Source organism: Charadrius vociferus, unplaced genomic scaffold (assembly GCF_000708025.1).
Source record: "Charadrius vociferus isolate BGI_N301 unplaced genomic scaffold, ASM70802v2 scaffold643, whole genome shotgun sequence".
Taxonomy (NCBI): domain Eukaryota; kingdom Metazoa; phylum Chordata; class Aves; order Charadriiformes; family Charadriidae; genus Charadrius; species Charadrius vociferus.
In genome coordinates this window covers 1,688,119-1,711,224 of record NW_009647512.1, presented here as the reverse complement: position 1 = coordinate 1,711,224, position 23,106 = coordinate 1,688,119, and the positions used below count along the sequence as shown (strand labels likewise).

The window sequence follows — 23,106 nt, the reverse complement described above, 5'->3', positions numbered from 1 at the left end:
GCATTTTCCTACCTTGTTCTCTGTTGTGAATTGAGAATTGTTCCATCAGAAATAAGGACAAAAAGGACCTTCCTTTTTCTTGGATCTCCAGTAATCTTTCCTGTATCTTGATCTGCAGACTGACAGTTTCCCCTTGGATGATACAATCACCTCAAAGGAGAGGATAGCTGATTGTGGGAAGAGAGAAGCTTGCTGGCTGCAATATCATGGTACCATTTGTGCAGTTTTCGTCCCTGGCTGCCACTCTCATTAAGTGCCACAAGATCTTTCAAGCTTTACCTGAATAGGCCTGCCACAGTGCATGTAGAGAGAGGCTTAGATTTAATGCCTTGCTCCATAGGAAAAATCTACCTTACAGTACTTTTTTGCTTCTCTCTACCCTGAGTTGTATTGCTGTCCAAGAACCGTGAACATCTTTCGCACCTTCAAATGTTGTAAATGAGATGCAGTCCCCATGATTCGAATGGCATGAAAAACTCGCCACACCAGATGTATACAGTCTAGCCTTTCTTGAAGAACTGACAAGGAGAGTGTGCTTAAAACAGAACAGCCTTCCATAAGACCTGATGGGGAACTGTGTTCATTTTGGAAATTTCCTTAAAAGAGTGCAGGTTCCCTGTATTACTGTTCATGAGCACTAGCTCATGACAACAGTGCTTTATGCCTTTTCACTTGTTTGCCAGATTTAAAATGTTTTGGTTTGGTTGTTTGCTTGGGGTTTTTTTTTTTGAGAAAAAAGCAGAAAATCTACTGGTGCTGAAGATTTCTGTGTTTTCTGTCTCCTTGGACCATCAGTCTTTGTTTACACAGAGACCCCAAACTTACATGCTGAAGCATGGCCTCTACCCTAAATATACAATCACAACAATGTCCGTAATCTCCCAAGTGTTGCCAGGCTACAAAAAGGACAGTACCTGTTTTGGGGACAAATAGATGTCATAAAAGGAGGAAATTTCTGCTCTCAGGGTTAAATCTGGGAATCGTTCCCCTGGCTTCAAATTTATGCTGGTGCAATGAAGATGAGAATTTAGCTTTCTGTACTGCTGTCAACAGGGGAAAAATAGAGTCCGTATAAGACTGTATCCATGGAAACCATCCTACTGCAATAGCAGCTAAAGCAGGAAATCAATTTCTTCAGTTTTAAAATGAAACACATTTAACAATATTATAGTGCATCTGCCATTTAAGCAATCCTCTGTGCTGATAACTGTGTTGAAAACCCCTTCTCTAGCAAATAAGCTGGCAAGAACATTTCTTCCTCCTGATAGAATTCTGATTTTGGGTAGAGTAAGCATTGATGACAAAGTCCCATGAAGACAGTACAGTGAGATGGAGCCAAGTCCAGAAGCAACAGTGTTTAATGAAGGAGAAAATTGTTTAATTTAGCATTTAGCCCAAGTATCTGGGCACATGATGACTAACACTCAAAAGGATTAGCAGAGGCAGTGGCCTGTCACCTCTGTCTCCCCGCTCTTTGCTTCTGTGATACCATATGTGACAAACAGTACATTTGTACCTTGTGATGCATTTGTCTGAACAGAAGCCTGTGTGTATGTGCTTGCGTGGGTGTGCATGTGGCCAGTGGACTGTCAGATGAGATTTCAGTCTTTGGTTCAGTGCAAGATGATCTGGGCAGCTCACATTATAAAGGTATATGTTTCAGAGCCAGAGGCATTTCCAATATGGAAAATGTGCTGGCTGTCTCTGCACTTTAATATTTTTACATTTCATCATGTGAGACTTGAGAGAGGACCTCTTTGCTATGCCATGGAGGAAGCATGGAAATACATGGATTTCGTACCCCAGTCTGTGAAGGTGTTACCATACTCTTTCCGTGCTGCGTGCAGATGGATTCTGCTTTTATTTTTTCACCTATTAAGGCATCTCTCTGGCCATTTCAACAAATAATACCATAGTTTATCAGATAATTGCCTATATGCAGATGAGGCTCCCTTCTGCTTTTCATTTTTGTCAAATCCAAATACTGCAATCTGCCTTCCCTATGCCTGGCAGACAGAGAAATATCTGTTTGGGAGAAATGCAACCTAATTTAAGACAGAGGGAATAAAATTGAACCAGGAGGGTATAACAAGCATTACAGAAATTCCCTAGACTGTGAGTATCCCATCAGTTGGTGAGGATCAGATACACATTCCTGTGTCACTTTGCAGTGTCTAGGCTGCATTTTATCTGCTTCTGAATCTCAGTTCCTTGATAAAAGCAATCACGTATGCCTGCCATGCTGTCTTCTTTTATCTATAGCTGCCCTATCTATTATGGCAATCCCTCTTTGATTGACAGTTATCTATTTTTTCTGACCTGAGGGCAAGCTTATTGCGATGCGTTCCTCTCAGTGCTATCACTGACACACATCCAGAAGCCCCAACTGGTGCATAATGTGGTGGTTCAGCATGTGAATGAAGTGAGCACATATTGCTGGAAGCACACGTGATTTTTATTTCTCTGCCATGTCCACCAGTTAAGGGAAGACACAGTTCAAACCACGTTAAAGTGGTAGAAATAGCTCAGTAGTTTGAAATACTGTTCTTAGCAGAGTGCTTTGTTCTACCTGTGTCCAGTTGCTATGACATGCAGTATTTATCTGTTCAGTCAGTTCCAGAGATTTTAACAGTCAGGAAAAGACATCCCAACTCACTGCTCTAAGACAGTGTTCCCTTGTTAAGGATAAAGAGTTTCCTGCTGGAAAACATTTGGTTGAAAAGCACAAACTTCTGTGGCTTGGTTTCTGTGGTTCATGAATATACAAATCTAGGAATCCTCCCCATATTCAGGGGATGGACTGCATTCACTTCCTAAGTCCTAGCCTTTTGATACTGAAGAATGAAAATTATGGCTTTCACCGCACTTCCTACTGGTAATTTCCACCTTCTACATAACCCTTCTATATCCCCATGTAAGGATGCCATTTGCCACTGCAGTTCCTTTACCATCAGGATTCAAATTCCTGGTCACCTCAGGTATGAGGTATCTGCAAAAGTCTCTTTAAAATGCTAGGGAAGGGAGAAATGGAAGAGGAGCTGGGACTGACACTTCTCGTACCGTTCTTCATCACAGTTGTGCATCTGTGTTTGGCAGGGTAGAGAAGCCCCGGAGACCAGGCATGGCTCAGGGGAACCCTGCACACTGGTTGGAGCAGAGAGGATGGGCTCATTTGTTACTATGGGTGCTGGGACATGTGGAGATGGGGTGACAAAACCTGGAGATTTTAATGGCTTTTGATATCCGCTTTTCCTCTGCCCCATGATAAATGGCAAGGAAGTTGACCTTCTTCCCAGGTCCTCCAGTTCAGGCCTGGGAGTCCATGGGAGGAGCAGGGGCTGCATTGGACCTGCTTATGCAGCATTTGTTCTGAGGGACACCATAGGAGCTGCCTCTGCATCTGCAACTTCTCTTACAGCTCCCAAGTGTGGCATTTTAAAACAGTGAACCTTGGAGCATTGTTCATGTATAAGCTCTTGGGGTTTGGACAGTCATGTCCAAGTAGGAGTGTTTCTCGATGATGTCTGTCTCCATGGATTCAGAAGTGACACCACGCTTGTATATTGCCTCCCTTACACTACCACCCCCGTGATTAAGGCAAAGATCCTGAGTCACCTTGGAAAAAAAATTAAAATTTCCGGCAAACCTGTAGACCATCTGTTAATGTGGGCAGGCAAGAAGATACTGGGTAGGAAAACTCAGTCACATGGCAGTGTTTATATCTGTCACCTCAGCCATTTCTTTTAACCATAACATTTTAATTATTGTCTAAATTATTTTCTTGTAAGAAATTGTAACAAACATCAAGCCTGTAGTGAAATAATTCCTTTAAATTAGACCATTCCTCAAAGTCACTTTATGAATATGCAAATCACATCTGTATTTTAGAATGCCATTCATTTTACTCTTAGAGAAACCTCGATGAAAAATCAGCAGATACCTTGGAAAAAACTTGAATTGTCTTCTCTCTGACACTCAGGTGGTAGCATATGAACTGCGCCACGTTCCTGACACTGCAGGTATCGGTGCTGACACATGGTGGCATACAGCAGCTGCCATTTGATACAATGCAGTAGAAAGTGCCCCGAGTCCAGTAATGTCTACTTGCAATAGATCTTGTACCATGTAAAGATACAGTCTGTTACCACTTCTGACAGCCACGGCAGCTAGGACTCCCTTCTCCATTTCTACTGGAAAGCAAGTGACTCCTCAAAATTAGAATTCCTTTGTGCGCTCCTAGCCTGCAAAGGCAGGGATATGCTTAGCAGTACCCTGTAGACTAATATTCACAACAAACTAAAAATATCAGCCCGATGTAGACATTGATCTGCTGTTCTAACCTTAAAGCTGTGCCTAGCACTGGTTTCTTACATATATTAGCTGTGCCCACAAACCCTTCCTTGCTTGTACCAAATTTTTAATTTCAGAAATAATGTAACAGAAGCACGTAGTTCTAAGGACTAGAATGGTGTCCTCGAATGCCAAGTCCTGCCCAAAAATCTGGTGACACAAGAAGGTGGCTTGCTAGTCAGCATTGTTTGCAGCATTTTTTGGAGAAAAAGCAAAATAACTTCTTTCGCTAGAGGAAGACCTAGTTCACTGATGAACAGTTTATATCTAGACAACATGTTAGTAAAGCATATTGAAGACTGACAGTCTCTGGCACTTAATTTCATGCAGACCCCTGAAAAATATCCCTCCCTGCAATGGGAGACTTGTTAGTGGGGAAGGGCACTTTCACAAAGATTTAAATAGCAAAGCATGTGGCTGAATCTCCCAAGACTTGAAAATGGGAGGGTGTTTTTGCCTCATGCAGAGAGAAACACTGTCCTTTTCAGTTTGTGCTGCTTGGAAAGCCTTCAGAGATGACCAGAAAGCAGTCACACTGCTGTGAGCAACAAATGCCAGAGAAGTGTGTTCCCTGGGTCCCTCCATTCAATAATGAGCTGTTCCTTAATTCTCTATCCTGGCCCTTGCTGCAGCCTCCTCTCCATCTTCCACCACCTCCAAAGGCTCCTTCTCAGAGTGCCAGGGCTGGGCAGAGTCCAGCCAATCTGTCAGATTTGGCAGGGCACACGATAGAGAACTTACACAAGTTTTATACTTCTATGACAGATTCCACTCAGCAACTGGAAGACAGAATATTTCTCAGCTGGCGTAGAGTTAGAGCAGTCTGTAGAGATAGTTATCTGCTCTGGCCTAAAGCCTTGTGTGACAGGCACATGTGAAACATCACAATGGCTGCGTACTTGATCAGCTCTTTCTGTTTTACAACAGAGGTGTTTCTTACCCTATGTCAGAGACCAAATTCTGGATCTCCCTATACTACATAAGTGTGGCTCAAGGATTTTCAAAAGCTTGAGGTGCAGCACAGATCCTATAATCCCCCTCTCGAGAAGCCTGTCAAGCCTTGCACGTGGAGCATGCCTTGGCTTCAGCCTGCCACTGCACTGTTTGGCTGGGGACCAACTGCACCTGCTGGAGAGACTCAGGCTTGCAAGAAGGAGGAACATCCTTTTTGGTACACTTAGCAGTAGCAGCATAGTATTATGGGCTTTCCCTTGTGCTTGAGGGTGCACCATATGTATGCAACTGCAGGACAAGGTATGTCTGTCTGCCCTGTGGCTTAATGTTGCCGATCTCTGGCTTTCTCCTGTGACCCCCTGCAAAGCAGCTCACACATGAGGACTCCAGTACAGAGCTCTAATACCCAATTATCACTCCAGAGGGTAAGCAGGGCATGATTTTTATGCTGTCATTATGTGGCAAGAGGATTTCATGAGCTGGTAGTGAGGAATCTGAGCTGAATGCTGCCGGCAGTCTGTGGCCAGGCAGCCGTATCCACCGTGTTGTTCCAAACGTGGCAGATCCTGGAGTGGGAGAAAGAAAAATTTTCCCTGCTCCAGCTGGGGTGAAAACTGCTGCACCTGGGTGGAAAATGGCGCTTCAGTCTTTGCATGGGACTTGTAAGACTCAGTGAATGTGATACCTGCTATATGTGGTGCCTGGTTTGGGCAATTGTGTAATTTAACTTCTCATTACTCTTAACTAACACACTGAAGTGAAGGTTAAGAACAATGAAATTGTAAAAGTGAAAGACCCTGAGTATATATTAGGTTCCACTGCCATAAGTGACCCTCTGGGAAAAGGGAACAGATGTTACTTATTTCGCATTTCATTTCAGACTTCCCATAAGCACTCACCTTCTCAAAATAGGTGTGTTACTGGTGATTTCTCCCTGTCCCAGCTGTGTCCGGGGTCGCTGCCTCTGGGTGAGGGGACAGGGCGCTCCCTCCAGCCAGGCCCCTGCAGTGGGTCTCTGCATAATTCCATGGCCCTGGGCTGCACTGCTTGGCCTCCTTAGGCTGCAGCGAGTCAGCTAGAGAGAGGGTGGTGCTGCATGAAGCTTGTGAACACGTAGCAGGTATGTCTGGGCAGACAGAGTTAAAGAGAGGTAAAAATGTTGGTCTACTAAGAGTTGTAGCAGGGGCAGAGTCACCTGGACTGAGGTCAAATGTAAAGTCTTTTAAACAGGAGAGTGCTTGATTATTTAGCTGGGCATATTCAAAATTTATTTTGCTTCTAGTGACCTCATCTAGGATTTTTGCTCTACTTTTCTGATCTTCAGAACAAATTTGCTCCACATTTTGCTTTAAATGATACAGACTGCTGGATTGGAAACTTGTCTCATAGTTGTATTGGTTTGTGTTAGTAATACTGGAGTATTCTGGATTTTGGGCAATGCAGTTGCATTCATTTTGCAACAATAACTTGTTTTTGTACTGAGACATCTTACGAATTATATTGTTCATTTCATTCCCAATGCATTTGTTTTCCACGTGCTTGTTTTCATAGCTGATTTTTAATGATGCCACTTGTGTTACACAGCGCTCTAAGAGCTGCACTATGTTAGTGCTGCTCTCCGTTGGTGTGGGGCTAATGTAGCTCTGGAAGTGTCTGAGAGTAAGAGGCTGCAGCGGTTTGTCACAGGAAACAGAGAGAGAGTGATACATTGGTTTATTTCTGTCCTCCCTCTCAAGGGGATCCAGGAGTGAGGTCGCAGCAGTCTTGTAGGAGTAACATGATTCTACTTCGTGATTATCATCTAACAAAGGGTTTTCAGAGCTCTGGGAGCCGCTCTCTCTATTCAGCTTTTCTGGCAGTGAGTTTTTATCTCCAAATGTCTCACATCCTTCTGAAATTGTCACCTTCTCATTCTCAGTTGAAGATATCTGCAGATTGTCTCCATTAGCCTGTGACTGTGGTGCATAATTTGATGCTTTGGTAGTTTCCACAGTCCCCGGCACTGTAGATGAATCCTTGTAGTGACTCCCTTCCTGTACTTGGAAATCCAGATTAGATATGTCAGGACAAGATTCCAGGCTGTGCTCTCTTTCAGCAACATTTACTGAAGAGGCCTGGGTTGCATGTTTGCTTTCATCCAAAGATACATGTAGGTTAAATTTATTAGATTCTTTGCTTGATTTCTCCTGCTGAGTTTCTGTGCTCACTGCCAGCTGTGGACTGGGGCTGGGTGGGACTGATGAATCATTAGACTTCTCTGGCAGTGATTGAGGACTCTGAAGAGAGTCAGGGGAGGAAACAAGTCCTGAGTGTTTTCGCAGCCAGTTTATTATCCCCATGGTCAGTGAAATCTCAGTATCACAGAGCTTTAGCAAACATTCTTTGCCTTTCCACGTGCTGTGGAAAAAACCCTGGCTGATAATGTCTAGAGCTGGTTGGGAAGCCATGTTCTCCTCAGCTCCGACATGGAAGCTGTAAATGGACAAAGGGATTTCAATGGCTTGTTCTGAAATGCTTTCAGATGTGCATAAGTCGTCGTCTAGGACTGGGCTTATTTGGACTTCGTTTGGGTCATAGAAGAGCTCATAAAGGGCATCTCCACTGTAGCTGTCTCTTGGAAATCTACCTGGGACCCCAGGGGTCTGAGCTTCCTTCATTTCATCATCTTGTCCAGGAGAGAATGAATCATAGTAACCTTCATCACTTGTGGATGTGGATTCCTGGTTGTCACTTTTTGGCGTTCCTGTTTCTGTGGAGCTGTCTTTGGAATTGTCACCATCTTTATCAGGTGAAGCTTGGGAGTCTGTCACAGATGCAGCAGCCTGGCTTCTAGCCTTTTCCACATCAGGACCAGGTACCTTCAGTAACTTCTTATCAAACAGAGCACTCTGATGTAGCCTCACTGATTTGTTGATGTTGTCCCAAAACTTTGCAAATTCAACGGTCTCATTCTGGCCAGGAGAGGCCAGCTGCTCCACACCCCCTTGGAAAGAGCCCATGACAGGGTTGTCTTTGTGCTTGCTTCGTCTCAGCAGAACTTCTTTGCTATTCTCCAGCTCCAGGTGAGCAGAGCTCTCATCAGCAAAGATTTCCCCACAGCCAGTGAGGGAGTCGAAGCTCTTCAGCGAGGCAACATCTTCACACAGGGTGTTGCAGCAGTCATAGGAAGAGTCAGACTGCAGTTCACTGTCTGAGCAGTCTTGTGACAAGCAATCAGCTGCAAAAGTTTCTCCGGTTTTGAAAAGATACTTTGCAAAACGCCCAGACAACTCCCTCTTGCAGCCTGGAGAGGACAGATTCTTGTCCTTCTCAACCAGAAATGCAAGGCTGTCTGGTTTATTTTTTTTTATATGAAATATATCTCTGATCCCTTTCTTAGATCTCTTGAGGGAAATCCTCTTCCTGGGAATGGTTTTTGCGACAGCTGGTACAAAAGGCATCTGGGGCACAAAGTTCCTGTAATCGATCATCTGACTGCTGCATGCAGACTGGCTGGGACTGACCACACACTCTTTCTTACTGCTGGAGCTGGACATCCCCGAAAAGCTGATGCTATTGACAAGTCGCCCCTTACCCTTTCCAGAAAAACCTTCCTCACAAGCCCTGCCGCTGGGGCTGCACTGCTCTGTTTTGTCTGCCTCAGTAACACAGTCATGGGTTTTACTCTTCCTTACAAGTTTGTAGGAAGACCCAGATGATTTTTCCAGACTGTTGTCACCAGCTCCATTCCTTGCTGCTCTGGTAGAAAATCTGTAGTTCTTGTGCGTGGCCAAACATGCAAGCTGGACTTCAGCTACACTATGGTTTCCCTCCAGAGCTGCCTTTTTGTCTTTCCCTGTATCATTGCTGTTGATAGGAACTGTGGGCACTGGTGGCACTTTCTCATGTTGCACACTGGATTTTATGAAGGTCTTTCCTCTTTTGAGCTCCATGCTGCTTTCTCACATCTGTTTCTGTAAAGAAAACAGCAGAATAAAAATATTTTGAGGTTGGTGGCTAGCATTTGTGAACTTTGAAAATAACCAGAGAACAACGGGACAAATAGTAAGCATTATACAATTGGGTTTGTTTGTCACCAGAAATTTCCATCGCTAAGTCATGGTATTGCATGAGAAACAGATCAAGTAAAACTAAAGGTATGTTGGCAATGGCTGGAAGATCCAGCAAGGAGAAGACACTACACATTATGGGTTGGTAGCTGAGGCTCAGAGAACATTTTGTCTGTAAGAAATGAGAGGGTTTGGATTTAGGATTGTGACTGCAGGATGGCTTTTAACAAGAAAGTGGTCCTATTCCAAAAGTAGAAGAGATATCAATGGAAAGAAATGCCTGAGGAACTTCAGCATGCACGTGTGTGCATTAAGAAGGCAGCAGTTCATAAATCTGTACCTCTGGGGACAACGAAGAGCTCAAGGTGAGAAGCCTCCTGAGAAAACGGATCAAACATTTGACACCTGATGCTCAGTTTATATTAAAATAATCCTTACCTGTGAATAGAAAATCCATAAACCTTGGTACCACACTGGGAAGCATGCTGAAACTGAATTACTTTTTTTGCTTCCTCCTGAGCATAACATACAGTTTTCTGCACTACTACTTTTATTGTAGAAAGTCAAAAATGCCACATTGAAAATCACCATTAATTATGACAGAAGTGTCATTTCTTATTTACAAAGATCAGTGTAGTACACTGAGGCATTGCCACATTGAATCGGCGTTGCGCATTGATTAGCTATTTCTAAAAATACTCTATTATCTGTATCAATGCCAATTTTGGTCTCTGCCTGTATGGTTTAGTATTGAATCTGTTTTATGTTTTCGTACATCTAATTAGTCATTAGTTATTTTAGCCATACACTTCACATTTTCCAGCAGTTATTTCATGGACACATCTGATCCTTTTCTGTCTTATATCAACTTGATTATTGAGTATGTCAATGGACTTACATAAAGGTGTGTCAGGGAAGAGGCAAGACCTTCCTAAAAGCTGTTAGAGAAATCAGATTTTTACTGGATGGGAAGCAGGACAAAACCTCGAAGTCCTGTTCTTGAAAGAATGTGCTTGGATCTTTCCTTAATGAGACCTCAGTTAATGGGTTATCTTATTTTGAATTGTTTAGACGTAACTAAAACGACTTAGAGCCATTGAACTCTGTAACATGCAAGAAACACAGTGCTATCTCTGGCACCCCTTGACAAGCTGTATGTAACAGCTCTGATGAAATGACAAGTTACTAATACTCCCTTGAGAACAATCTCAGATCAGACCTGTGGATCCAGACTTTCACCCAGTACAAAGACAGCCAGGGAGATTTTAAATGCAGCACCAAGCCTAGCCTTTATACACGCTTAAAGTACAACTTAAAGCAGTCTTTAGTCTACCTTGAACTATAACAGCTGTCTGTAGCCTCCAGAGGCTCTCTAGTTGCCAGGGCTTGCTGGGAACAGCAACACTGACCAACACCTCAGAAGAAACCAGTCTGTGTATCCGGGAGTTGGGTCCCCTGCAGTGCTTTTCCGGCAGGCAGATCAGTGACAGCCTGTTTCTCACAGAAGCTGCAAACTAGCAGGCGACTAGCAATATTTACAACTAAATGTAGGTCAGTGACAAAAGGTAGAAAACGTGAGGGTAAAGTGTGAATATTCAACATCAAGAGTATGGATGCTACGGAAAACATGGTGAGGTTGATACTCACTGATAGATGGGCATCTATCAGTATGATTGAGATGTTGGCACATTTAGTTTCATTTGGGGCTGCATGTGAGTATTGCAGAGCATTCTTAATGAAAGCCGGTAAACATTTTACTACACTGTCAGGTATCTGGAGTTCACTGATGCTGGAGGAAACTTGTTTTGCATATTTAGAAATAGGTCACTGGGACATGATTACACTCCTCTTCTGAAAAGCAAGGTGTGATTGAGAAGAAATTCAGTGCGCAGAACTCCAGCAGAGTTGTGAAAACGGTCAGACACAGCTGACGCAAGACTATTTATTAATATCTCAAAAATAAAGTGTCTGACATCTCAGTCCTTTGCAATTGTAGAAGTAGGTACTGTGTCGCTGTGGGAAGTCCTGCTACTGAGAAGCTCCTTAGAGGTCTGTGACACGGCAAATGCTGGCACGGTAACAATGTTAAGTAGGACCCTTCAAAGTCCTACAGCTGTTTCTGCCCATTCTGAGTATTAAGCAAGGGTCATTTTTGTAGGAAATTGCATACTTGGGAAGTTTTCCTGTAGATGCATTAAAAAGGCTTTCAGAAGTGGATTTGTTTTATTGTCGAGTATGAAATTATGAAAGCTAAGAATTTGGGACATCATTAGATAATCTTTTGAATAAAGAAATCTTTGAACTGAATTGTATCTCCTTGATAAGAAACACAATGGACTACCAGTCTGATAACTGGGTCTAGAAACTTCAAGGCTTGTTCTCCTGTCTTTTTTTTATAGATTAGATGAACAGTTTTAACCTGAAAGGCCAAATGGCCTGAATAACATCTGTACTGAGAACATATGTAGTATAATAATGTAAGGTACAGTGATGGTAGCCTACGCTAACTTTTCAGTTTTCTCTGATAAGGAAAAAAATAAGTTAGGTGTTGCTGGGTTTTTTTTGTTTTGGTTTGTTTTTTTTAAGATCTATTATACATAAAAGCACCAACTTTGTATTCTAATTCTCTCATGTCTCTATTTAATCTCATATATTCTTTTTCTCATTTTCCCCCAGGATTCATGCCAGACTAATTAGGATCTAGTTCATTGTGTCATCCTGCTTATCCTGTTTTAACACTGGCACAGCTTCGGGAATCTTCCCCATTAAAAATGTTATTAAAAATGTTATTCAAAATGAACACCAAGAAAGGGAAGATCTCCTTAGTCAACTCTGTGAGGGGTCTTAAGGGCAGACTACCAGAATCTGCAGATTTTTTTAAATGTTCATCTCAGATACTGTTTTGTGAATTCCCATACTATGAGTTCTTCTTTGTCCTCATATGATAGAAATTATCAATGAGCTTCTTTCCAAATATGGAACAGAAATATTTAAGTGATGCTGCTCTCTTTCCATATCTATTAATACTTTCAGCGCTTTTGGTTGTAATGGACTATACCATGATACGTTTTTTTTTCTCTCTGCGGGGACAGTTATAGAGTTATATCTCTAACTCCAGAAGCTGTACCAGTGAAGTTAGAAACAGATTAAAGTGTTGTAAGGGAAATTTAACCTCCAGTGGTTATGTAAAGCTAATCAAAATTCTATGAAAAATTATTCTAGGAATTTAAAAAATGGTACACTTTCTCTGGGATTTCTTGACCCATGCACTCAGCTACTCTATTGCCCATCTCTGCTCCTTTATAATTATTCTTCTCTTGGACTTAACTTGCAGTATAGCTCTTCTTCCACAGGGATAAAGGGCATATGAGGGACTGATTTCCACCTTTGCAAAGGAAATATATTTTGCAATTAAAAATCACTGTAAAGAATAGAAACCTGTGGAAACTAGGAGTCAGTCTACTCAGGCTAGGTTGTTCTGTTTTCAACAGGCTCTGGATGTTTTCTTTGTTAATGTTACTTCACCTCTTTTTTTAATATCTGTGAAATTACTTATGGAAAGCGTGTTAAAATAGAGGACATCCTTGAATCTTATACTGGCATACAGTTTGTCATTTACAATGATCTTAGGTGCAGCAATGTTGAGACTTCCCATCTACACTGAATAATACCTTTATCTGTCTTGATCATACCAGCTGCTCCCTTTTAGGATTTCACAAGTGTCTAAGCAGGCAATTAGATCTCGATTTTGGGGTTATACTATAATGGGAATAAGTTTTTATTTAAATTTTGATAATATTTCTCATAAAATGCAGGGATACTTCATGCTCAAATATATACCATCTGTGCAGAGTGTCTGACAGCTTTTTCATAAAACCAGAAGGTTTTACTGTGTCTATGATTCATCTAGAAGTAAATTAAAGTTTTAGAACAGGAAGGTGAACACATTCCTGTGGGCTGAGGAGACTTGGTTTTAGGACAGTCAAAACAATTGCTTATAGTTCTGGGTTATGAGGACCTGAACAAGGCTGAGTTAGGTAACTGTTCTGGTTAATAACAGCCGTATTCAGATGGCCTAAATTCTACCTAAGTCCAGGTCAACAGACAAGGAGGCCAAAGAAGGGTTCAGGGGAGATGGACTGGATATTCATTAGGAAGCAGGAGGAAGGTGGGTGGAGGCAGGATTCAAACTGTGCAAATACTGCCTCTGTCACGTGGGTCAGAGAAGAGAGGAGCCACACTTGCCTCTGCTCATGGTCCCCAAAGCTTTCTGCCAGGCTGACCTGTCTACAGTTTTCCCTCTCTGGTGGAATAGGGGAAGACTTGCTTTAGTTTTTGGGCTGGTGTCAAAGTTGTTATCTTATTTGTTACTAGCTTATCTCACAGTGGAAAGGTTTGTTTAGTTTATCTTCAAAGAAAAGGTAAAATAGGTTGTGCTTTAATGTGACAGTAGCTAAAATAACAGTCCTCTGGGACAAAACTCTAGGAAGATCATCCTACTGGGAAAGCAGAAGTATCTGCTTCAGTGAGGTTACATGGATAGAAATAATAGTATTACAAAGAGGAAATTTAGATGAACTCTCTGGCTTCGGCAAGTTTGGCTCAAAATTGCTTTTTCTTGAGTAGGAACAAATATAATTAAGGTTCATTTATTCCAGAATCTTATCAGCTGTCTGGCTTGGACACTCTTACTTGCTTGTTTGATGTGTAATTTATATATAATTGTCTCTCTTGGAGGGAGAAATAAGCAAAATTCAGAATACAGTTGTTGTTTTGCAGGGGAGAAAGGAGTGCTCTTTCTGCTTCTTTACCTTTAGATCATTCTTAAAATTGGCAGGTTTTGGAGATGGTACATTGCTGTCTCTTGCTAAGCAGAATTCTGCATGCCATTTGGAGTCTTAAATTCACCTCCCTCCAAGCATTTTCCTTTCATTAAATGAAAGACTTGATAAAAATTGCATAGTCTTTTTGTTTTTTTAATTTAAAAAGAAGGAAAAAACTCTATTTGGATTGCTTTTATGTCTTAGGATACAAGGTTGAAGTGAGTCCAAAATCCCTTTCCCACAAGTGGCTTCATATCAATCAGAGTTAAGATCCTGAGTATCAGAGTTACCTTTGAAAATGTTACCCCTGCTTTCCAAACAAAAATGGTAGTATAATTAGGTTTCCTGAAAACATATATCTGGTTTGGGCATTTGGACATCTATTATGCTTAAAATGGATGCACTTTCGGATGGAATTTTTTTTTTTAAATATTTCTTGAGAAATTGTATAATGGGAAAGGGAAAAACAGCGAAGGGCTCCGGGAGGCTCTCCCTTCCTATGCCTAGTTAACCTCAGGAGGATTTTTGCTGGGCACCAGTTAGTTGGAATTTTTAAAATGCAAAACCAAGCAAACATGAGGTGGTGAGAGCCACAGCTACTTTTAGAGTGGGTGGACAATACTAATTTTTAATGCTTATCATCTAATCAATTAGCAATGCATAAAGAACAGCTGGTGCTCCCAGTAAAGTGTGGAGGGGTTATTTTTGGAATAAGACTGTTTACGGTCAAAAACCTTAACTCTGTCCCAGAAGATAAAAGTTTATAATGTAAATACCTACTAATAATCATGAGCATATATTCCATTCTGTTAATTTGATTTTTAATTACAAAGCAATAAAATGCTGCCTTGCTAGAGGGTAGTGATATCTTGTCTGCAGTTATTGTAACACTGTTTCTAGTCAGCAAATAAACATAACAGTTCTTAGGGTGAAAACCAAAGAGGATTTTAAAGCAGGGCTCATCTTCTCACTTAAACTGATTACCCTGCTAGTATCTCATCTCCGTTAGAAAACAGAAAAGAACAGGGTGGAAAGGATGGAGGATGTAATCAGGGGCAGTCATGATTCAGGAAACAGAAGAACGTTTATTTTTAAAGACGCCTGTGTGACACACAAACCTGCATTGAGATCATGCCTCTTGTGAGGAGTACTCCTCTCATCATCCTTAGTGGCTGTATCTTATCATTCCCCTTAATCATTTGTCTCTCTTGGGTAACCCAGGATGCCTGATTATTTGCATATACATTTAGGTCAGGCAATGGCTTTCTCATGAAGAACCAGCAAAAAGCACATTGGTGTGTTTTTCTTCAATCTTAATTCCAATGAGCACACAAAGTAAAACCTTATACTCCCCAGCAGAATACTAGAAGGATGTGTAGTTAAATGCTTAATCTTATTAGCAATGTGCTATAGGGGAGCCTGAACCTTCCTTTAAGCCCTGCCAACTGTTCTGTGGAGCCCAGGATTTTTCATAGTAAAATTAACCACGTTTCTACTCCCAGCATACTGTCCTGCTGTGTGCCGACAGGAGGGATCCCTGGGGGAACAGCAGCACCCACTGCTTCCCCCAGCCCCGCGTGGGGCGTGAGGCAGGGCGGAAGGATGCTGAGACCATGACAAAAGGAGGCTCCTTCTCTGACAAAACCTTTGCACCCCTCACTCAGTTTTCTTCTATACCTGAGGCGGAGAGAAATGTAACTGCTTGAAATGTTCCAATTATTGTGTAAAAGGGCAGCATAAACTCCTGCACAGGGAGCTATCGAATCATCACTCTATTGCTAGGACAAGGCAGCTGAGCAGAAATTTCTGCTGTCTACCTGAGAAGGAAACAGGGCATTTTTTACTTGCCCTGACCAGCAGCCTGTTGGTAGCAGACAGCAAAGTGTTAATGCTGTCAGCTTTGGCTGTTTTCAGTAATTTATTGCTTTAAAAGGAGATAGGATATGCATTTACATAAATACAGGCACACACTTGTCAGATGTATGGAAAAATAAGTAAAACACAATGCTTCAAAAATGAGCAGTCATCCCAAAATAATAGTCCCTCGGAGTCGCTGTGAGTGTCAGAGCAAAGGAAATGCCATTGCACCACAGCAAACAATAAGGTAGATCACAAAAATCCTACTCACCATGGTTTATCACTGAGCAGAAATCCTCTGTCTCCTAGCCTTGCTACTGAGGCTTGTCTTTATCCAGAGGCTCCTGTGATGCTTTTCAGATTCTGAGGGGCTGGACCACTGCTGCTCTCCAGTGTTACTCTCCACCCCCTGTCTTTTCCTCCTCCTTCTTCCCTCATCCCCACCCCCTCATTCCTCCTGCTTGAAGCTTTTTTGTACCTTACACAGATTTCAGGCTTCCACATGTAGCTAGATTTAGGAAAGATGCTTATTTCAGCCATCTGCTTGATGCCATGGAAATGCCTTCATTGCTAAGTAATAAAAGCCCAGAAGGTAAGCTTGAGAGTCCTGAGCCAGCATTTTGATTCCTCTCTGTATGACTGCTTATCAAATAGGGAGGAATACATCCAAATTAATTTCATTTCTCACATGTTTTTTTTGTTTCTGACTAGGATTCAGGAAAAACTGTCCTAACATGTTCTTAGGTTAGTGAGATGCTTCACTGTGTGTCCAATATTGTTGTATTGTCCAATACAAATTATTGGACTGTGCTGCCTTTTGTAGCGCTTTTGTTAATGCTGAAGTTAGAGGGGATTTAATGTGGGAGTAAAGTGGTGTAAAGGCAGAGAGTATTTCTGCTGCCCAAAGCTAGTGCCTGGTGTTAGCCTCATATTGCCTTCAACAAACATGATTTATCAAATTCTCCTTAGTCAGTCTAACTTCTGCTTCAGTGTGCAGTGAAGTCAACATCTGATATTACAACATCATTCTTTGTTATATAGATGATTTTATTATCATCACAAACACCTGACTTTTAATTTCACAAAAGTGTAAAGCTGGCATCCTTGCCCCAGCCCTCTTCCCATGAAGGGCTTCCAACCTGATCATATCTTGATTGTCCGTTAACTCTCCTCTGATTGTGAGTCCTTTACATCAGTTTCTCAAACCCCTCGTCTTCTCCTTCCTGCTTGTTGAAACACCTCTGTTGGGAGCATGATAGGAGCCTCTTAAAAGTAAGTGTATGCCATGAAGCAGTGGCTTAATCCACTTCAGTAGCACTCCTGTGAGCTGCAGTTTAGAGCTGTACTCTAGGATAATGCAGTAGTTTGTGTACAGATGATTGACATATCTGTGAGCAGTTTATCCTTCTGATGTAGGGGCTAACATCATGGTTGCTCTAAGGTAGTGAACAGGCAGTTCTCAGATGACTGAGTGAGACAGGGCAAGTTCAGACAGGCCCAATCTGTGCAGGTATTTAGAAAGTCCTCCAACTTTGTATGAACTGAAGATGGAGTGGGTGCATCAGTCAGAGAGCTGATCTCTTCTCTCCCCACATGACAGCAGAAAGGGAACAAAAGCCTTAACCTGATACCTGTTCTCATCTTCCATTTCACAGTGTGCTTGAGCTAAATCTTGGAGATGGGGGAGGGGAGGAGCTTAAACTTTTGTGCTGTCTAAGCTTCTAAAGCTGAAAAATCAGCCAGTTAACCTTAAAGGAGGCAGAACAGAGTGCTCCTGCCCTGAGTGCCAGCCAATAAGCCACTTGTGTCCCCGATGGTAGAGACTGGAAAGTTACATATTGGAAAACACCCTGGGTTCAGTCCAACCTGCAACAAGTAGAAAGCCCGTGTAAGACTTCACCATAAGACTGGGCGGAGGAAAGAACAAGCTGTGGGGGAATCCTAGTAGCTCTGGCAAGTAGATTAAGACCAATCATGAGAGAAAATACATTAATTAGAATTAGATTTATATTAATACAATTCTTCAAGATGGGTATGTGAAGCCCCTGAGTTTTCAGGTAGTACATCCTTGCTCTGCAGTCATGTCGCTTTTGAGAGCCTCCACTTTGTGCGCTCTGTTTTAGAAAGAGGGAGCCTTTAAAACTTTGAAGTACTTCTTTGTTCAAAGTAACACCAAAGCTGGTTAGAAATGCTGATAGACATGACAGTCAGCAAATATGCCATGTGGAGAAGTAAATAGACAACAGAGAGCACTTAAAATGGCATTTGAAGCCTACTTCATGTTCAGCTCAAACTCAGTAAGACAAGCCATCCTTAAACATTTAGAGAAGAGAATCTGGCCAGGGAGGAGCTCTTAACTCCAGTAGTGTTTCAGGTAGTTCCCATACCTGCTGTTTCTAGGAGAGTCTGTTGCTTCTCCTCAGGAAATAGGAAAGCTCTCATATAGATGTCCCTGTTTCTAACAAATGGCACCTATTGTCGCTTTGCTGGAGGAGTTAGAGGAGATCACTCTAGACCCGGATGAGATACCAAAATCTGTTCATGGTGACTCAGGTAAAGCAGCTCCTGTGATGAGAGAACTCCAGATGTCAGGATATTTTACTTTAGGATGTGCATATGGGCAAACATTTCCATCTTTAGGGTCTTTTATTTCCCTTCATCAAGGGAAGTGGCCTAAATCCATTGGCCAGCCATAGCCATAGCTATCCATAGCCATCTGTGGCCATAGCCATCCATAGCCATTGCCTGCATTGGCCTAAATCGCAGTCTCACTGCATGCACTGGTAAACGCACAGTATGTTGAATAGCAGCTGAACCATGGTAACCATTATGCATTGCAATAGAGCTTTTTTTTCTTCCTAAATATTCTCAACTTGTAGTTCCCTGAACTATCCTTTTCTGCTATGATTTCATTTCAGGGTATTTCACTGTGGCTGTTGATCAGCTTTGTTCAAAAGGTTGGTTCTTGGAGAATCTAATCATCCTCTCTGATTAATTCTGATTAATTCAGTCTGTCCAGGATTGTTTTGGGCATCAGTGGGCATAAAAGGGAAGGGAAATCAGAAAACTGTAAATGAGGGGCATATGGGACAGCTGCCATCTGTTTAGCAGAAGCGCACAGCCCTTGGCATGGGGAGTAAGAAGAGGGCCCTTGAGAGAAGAGGGACTAAGGAACGTACGGTCCCTGGCATGGCAAGAGTAGGGCAGTAGGCATCCTTGGTATCCAGCAAGGAGGACCGGGGAAAGGAAGAGGAAAATCCACAAAGGGGTGGTATGGAAACAGAGGGAGGGAGTAATTTTTAGATGAAGCAGGCCCAGCCTGCCAGAACGTGGGAGCCTGCATCTCCCCAGTGTGGGTAGCAAATGTTTGCATCAAGTTATTGAAGACAACTATTAGCATAAGCAACTCACAAAAAGCAAACTATACTATTTTTTGATTTTCTGTCATGGAAGAATGTAGCAGATTCTTTAACCCCAAGACTCAAAATAAAAACATTTACAGAGATTGCTCTATTTGTTTCCAAGGAATTACTTACAGAATGAATTTGACCCAGGCTATTTCCTGCCAGTGAACTAATGAAGAGTCTAACATCCCCAATCGAGTTGAGCTTTCTGCTAACATCAGCTTAAACTTAATTATTCATGGATTCTTATCAGTACTTCTTGGTTTTGCATGTCGTAGAGAATTGGTAATGGGATATGGAGATTTTTCTCTCCAGATTGCTAACAGAAGACTGCCCTAGGTTGAAGGGAACAATCTTTGCTATTTATCTGACTGCTTTCCAGGGCTTACATTAAGTTAATTGTTACTTTCTTCTCTGTTACTTGGTGAGCTAGTGTCTGCCATCAAATTTAGGATTGTGAATTGCTGTTAATAACATCAGTATTCAACACAGGAAATAGAAGGATTTTTATCCACAGATTTCTTTAAGTGTATTCCACCTCAACAACTCCTGCCTGTCTTCCCTGTGAAGCTCTGTGTTGCCATATTTGCTGCCAAGGGGATGAGGTGGAGCAGGTAGGGTTGTGAGAGCCCCTTTCTGTACTGGTATTATAAAGCCTGGCTGTCCTGCCTGCCAGCCAGCCCTCCAAGTGCCAATAATGATGCCTCTGAGGGCAGGAAGGAGTGCCGAGTGCCTCCAGGATGGGACTGATCACATTCTCAGTATTGCTGTTCTGGGGACTATGGATGACTGATTGTGAAATGATTGTTGCCTCAAAGGAGAATGAAAAGGGATTTTGAGAAAAAAAGAAAATGGTGAGGACATTTCTCCAGCATGCTCCAGAATAGTGGCTGCCTTTAAACTGCTTTAAACAAAAAGCTCTCAGGTAATAAATGCTTACCTATGAAATCAATGTGGCAAAAATGAGCTGCATTAAATACTATGAAGAACTACTCCAGAAGAATTGTTTCACCAAATCATGAAGAACTCCGAGGCTCTATAGACCAGAGACAACACCTGGGCAGTACATGACACCTCAGGAACCTGACTACAGAAATGTTTAAATACAAGGCACATCTTCAGAAGTTTTTCCATTCCTGATATGCCTGTGTGTCACAGACATACCAGATGCGGCAAGAATACCTCCAGTTTATTGAACTGCTACTGTCATTAACAGACTCTCCCTGTCTCAAAGGCAAAATAATCATTCAGCATAAAGCATGGGGGACAGCAAAATGTGCTATTCCACAGACATCCCAGTGCAACCAAAAGCAAAATTTTCTCAGTATCTGCTGGAAGATGCCATTGTGATGACTTGAGGGAAGGCTATAGGAAATTTTTAATGTTTTGTATGGCTTGGTTTCCCTGCTTAATTTTATATTGCTCTCTGCCTGAATACATACAATTCAGTGCTCTAAAGGCTTTGTTAAAGCCTCAGTCAGAAAACCGAAAAAAAAAGAGATAGAGGTATAAGTAGCCCTAGATACACAGAAACAGACCATCAGTGAGGGAGAAACTATTTCAGTGGCTCTAATGGGATAGTCTTTCAAATGCTAAAGCTGGGATCAAAGGAGGGCTAAAACCAAAAAGACCTAGATAAGAGAGAAGTGAGTAATTAGGCAAAGTTAGTGAGAGTGAGTGCAGTAGCACAGCAGGCGCAGGTCTACATGCATGGACAGGAGGATACTGAGCTGTGAGCAGGGCAGGCTGTGGCTCCCACTTCTGCCTTTCACTGTTCGTAAGCTTTTATGTTGTATCTCAAAAATATAAATTGTGTGTTGCACAGAGATGCTGGCTTGGTCACATTGCAGAAGATACACTTGTGACAGGATCTTGCAAAGGAGTCCTCATGGGTGATAGGGGTGCTGTGAAACAAATCACAAATCCTATTCTGAGGGCAGAAACTTCTTGGCTGAGCATGTAGTTGGTGGGACCTTGAGGAAACAGAGCACTACAGCCAGTTTGCTAACTGCGACAAGTAGCAACTTGCTGTACATAAAACCCCACTTGTCTACCAACCAGTATTTAAATACAGGCAAACAAAAGAACATTTGAAGATGGATGATAAATGAAGCCTTTGAAATCGCCAGCAGTGCAGTTGATAACAAAGCAGTTAGAAATGCTTATGGTTGGTTTAGTCAGTGGAACATACATTTTGGAAACAAATCCGTGTGTTGGATTTATGTTGTTAGTGGCAATGTCACAGCCAGATTTCATTTTAAAGCGGCAAGTTTTACATCTTAGAAGAGAATAAAATACACACATTTAAATGCATTTTGCTAGCAGATCTAGAGATAATGTTTGGAGGTGTTTGTTTCTCTTGTTCTCCTGCCTCCTGTGCTCCAGGTGGTAGTGGCTAACTCCAGGAGTGTACTGCCCGCTGCTGCCTTAACTGCCATCACAGCTGGAAGGTAAAACCTCTGACCGTGTTCATTGAAGTCATTAGATGATGTTTGTGGTAGAAGTATGGCATTACAACCAAGGCTCTTATGGTAGTGAAATACGACCGTTAATATATTTTTTCAGCTACAGTAAATAAAGTAGTAGAACTGGAAGAACTCAGCTTCTGACGAAGTGCTCCATTAATGTATCATGAGTATTGACAATGCCAAGGTCATCATTTGGTTTGCAGCTACACTAATTACCAGCAGGCTTTAAAATATGGTATTTTATAGGTCTTCTAGCTGGCAGGCTATTTAGAGAGGGGTGATTTGTTGAGCACTATTCTTTGGGCTTTATCCTTTCATGGCTTTGGCTGTTGCCATAGCTCTGCAACAAAACAAACTCTCCCAGCTGTCTGATTTTTCACAGAGGGGTTATTAATGTTTCTAAGCCAGCTGATATGCCTAGGCAGTACTCAAGCATATTAAACTGTTACATATTTCTCTTACGAATGTGCAGTAGCCATTTTCCAACCAGCAGCTGAGTGCCAGTGCAAGCCAGGGTGGCGTGGTGGCTGGGAGATAGGAACAGTGTGTTCGAGGACAGAAAGCTGGGAGCCGAGCTCAGTTGGGGCCATGCGAGCCGTGCTGTGTTACAGTAGGGTGGATGCCCTCTTCTTTGTTGCTGTGTGTTGAGGGGGGTGGTAAGCCTGTGAAATAGGACACCTTCATTTGGGAAAAGAGATTCGGGAATTATTCTTGAGCTTTAATACAGAAATGGCAATTTCTTGCCCTGCAAACACACTACTACAACCTGCACTTCTGAAAAGGACTAGTGTTTTTTTAATACATATGTTTCTCAGAACATAGTTTGAAGCATCTTACAGGAAATCTAACTCATCTTGAAAATCAGATACCTTAAGGTGCTTTGAAGACCTTTATATGTTGAGATTTTACTGGGGGGGGTGGGGGGGGGAGGCATCAGGAGACCAATGAGTTCACAGAGCTTAAATGGAAGGTGCATGAAAGAGTATGAAGTGGGGAGTGCTGCTGACTGCATGGTCATAGCTACATAGTCTGCATGGTCATAGCTACATAGTCTGCACAGTCATAGCTACATAGTGAGTCATTTGGAGCTTGACAGTGTTTCAAAGCACCTGGTCCATTCAGAGCTAACAGAGTGGTATCCCAAAATGGACAGAAGCCAGCCACAAAATGAGTTAACTTCTTCCTCAGTTCATTAAATGAG

At 42.2% G+C, this 23,106-nt stretch overlaps 1 protein-coding gene across 1 annotated transcript; it reads right to left on the bottom strand.

Moving 5' to 3' along the window:
• Positions 1-6,221: 6,221 nt before the first annotated feature.
• On the bottom strand, positions 6,222-9,236 carry AMER3 (APC membrane recruitment protein 3). Its single transcript, XM_009880775.1, has one exon. It carries the CDS (start codon positions 9,234-9,236, stop codon positions 6,222-6,224), a length of 3,015 nt encoding a protein of 1,004 aa, XP_009879077.1.
• Positions 9,237-23,106: the final 13,870 nt, after the last annotated feature.

Bases quoted from the DNA above. Each gene is read 5' to 3' on its own strand.
- AMER3 (XM_009880775.1), bottom strand. From the start codon at position 9,236: ATGGAGCTCAAAAGAGGAAAGACCTTCATAAAATCCAGTGTGCAACAT.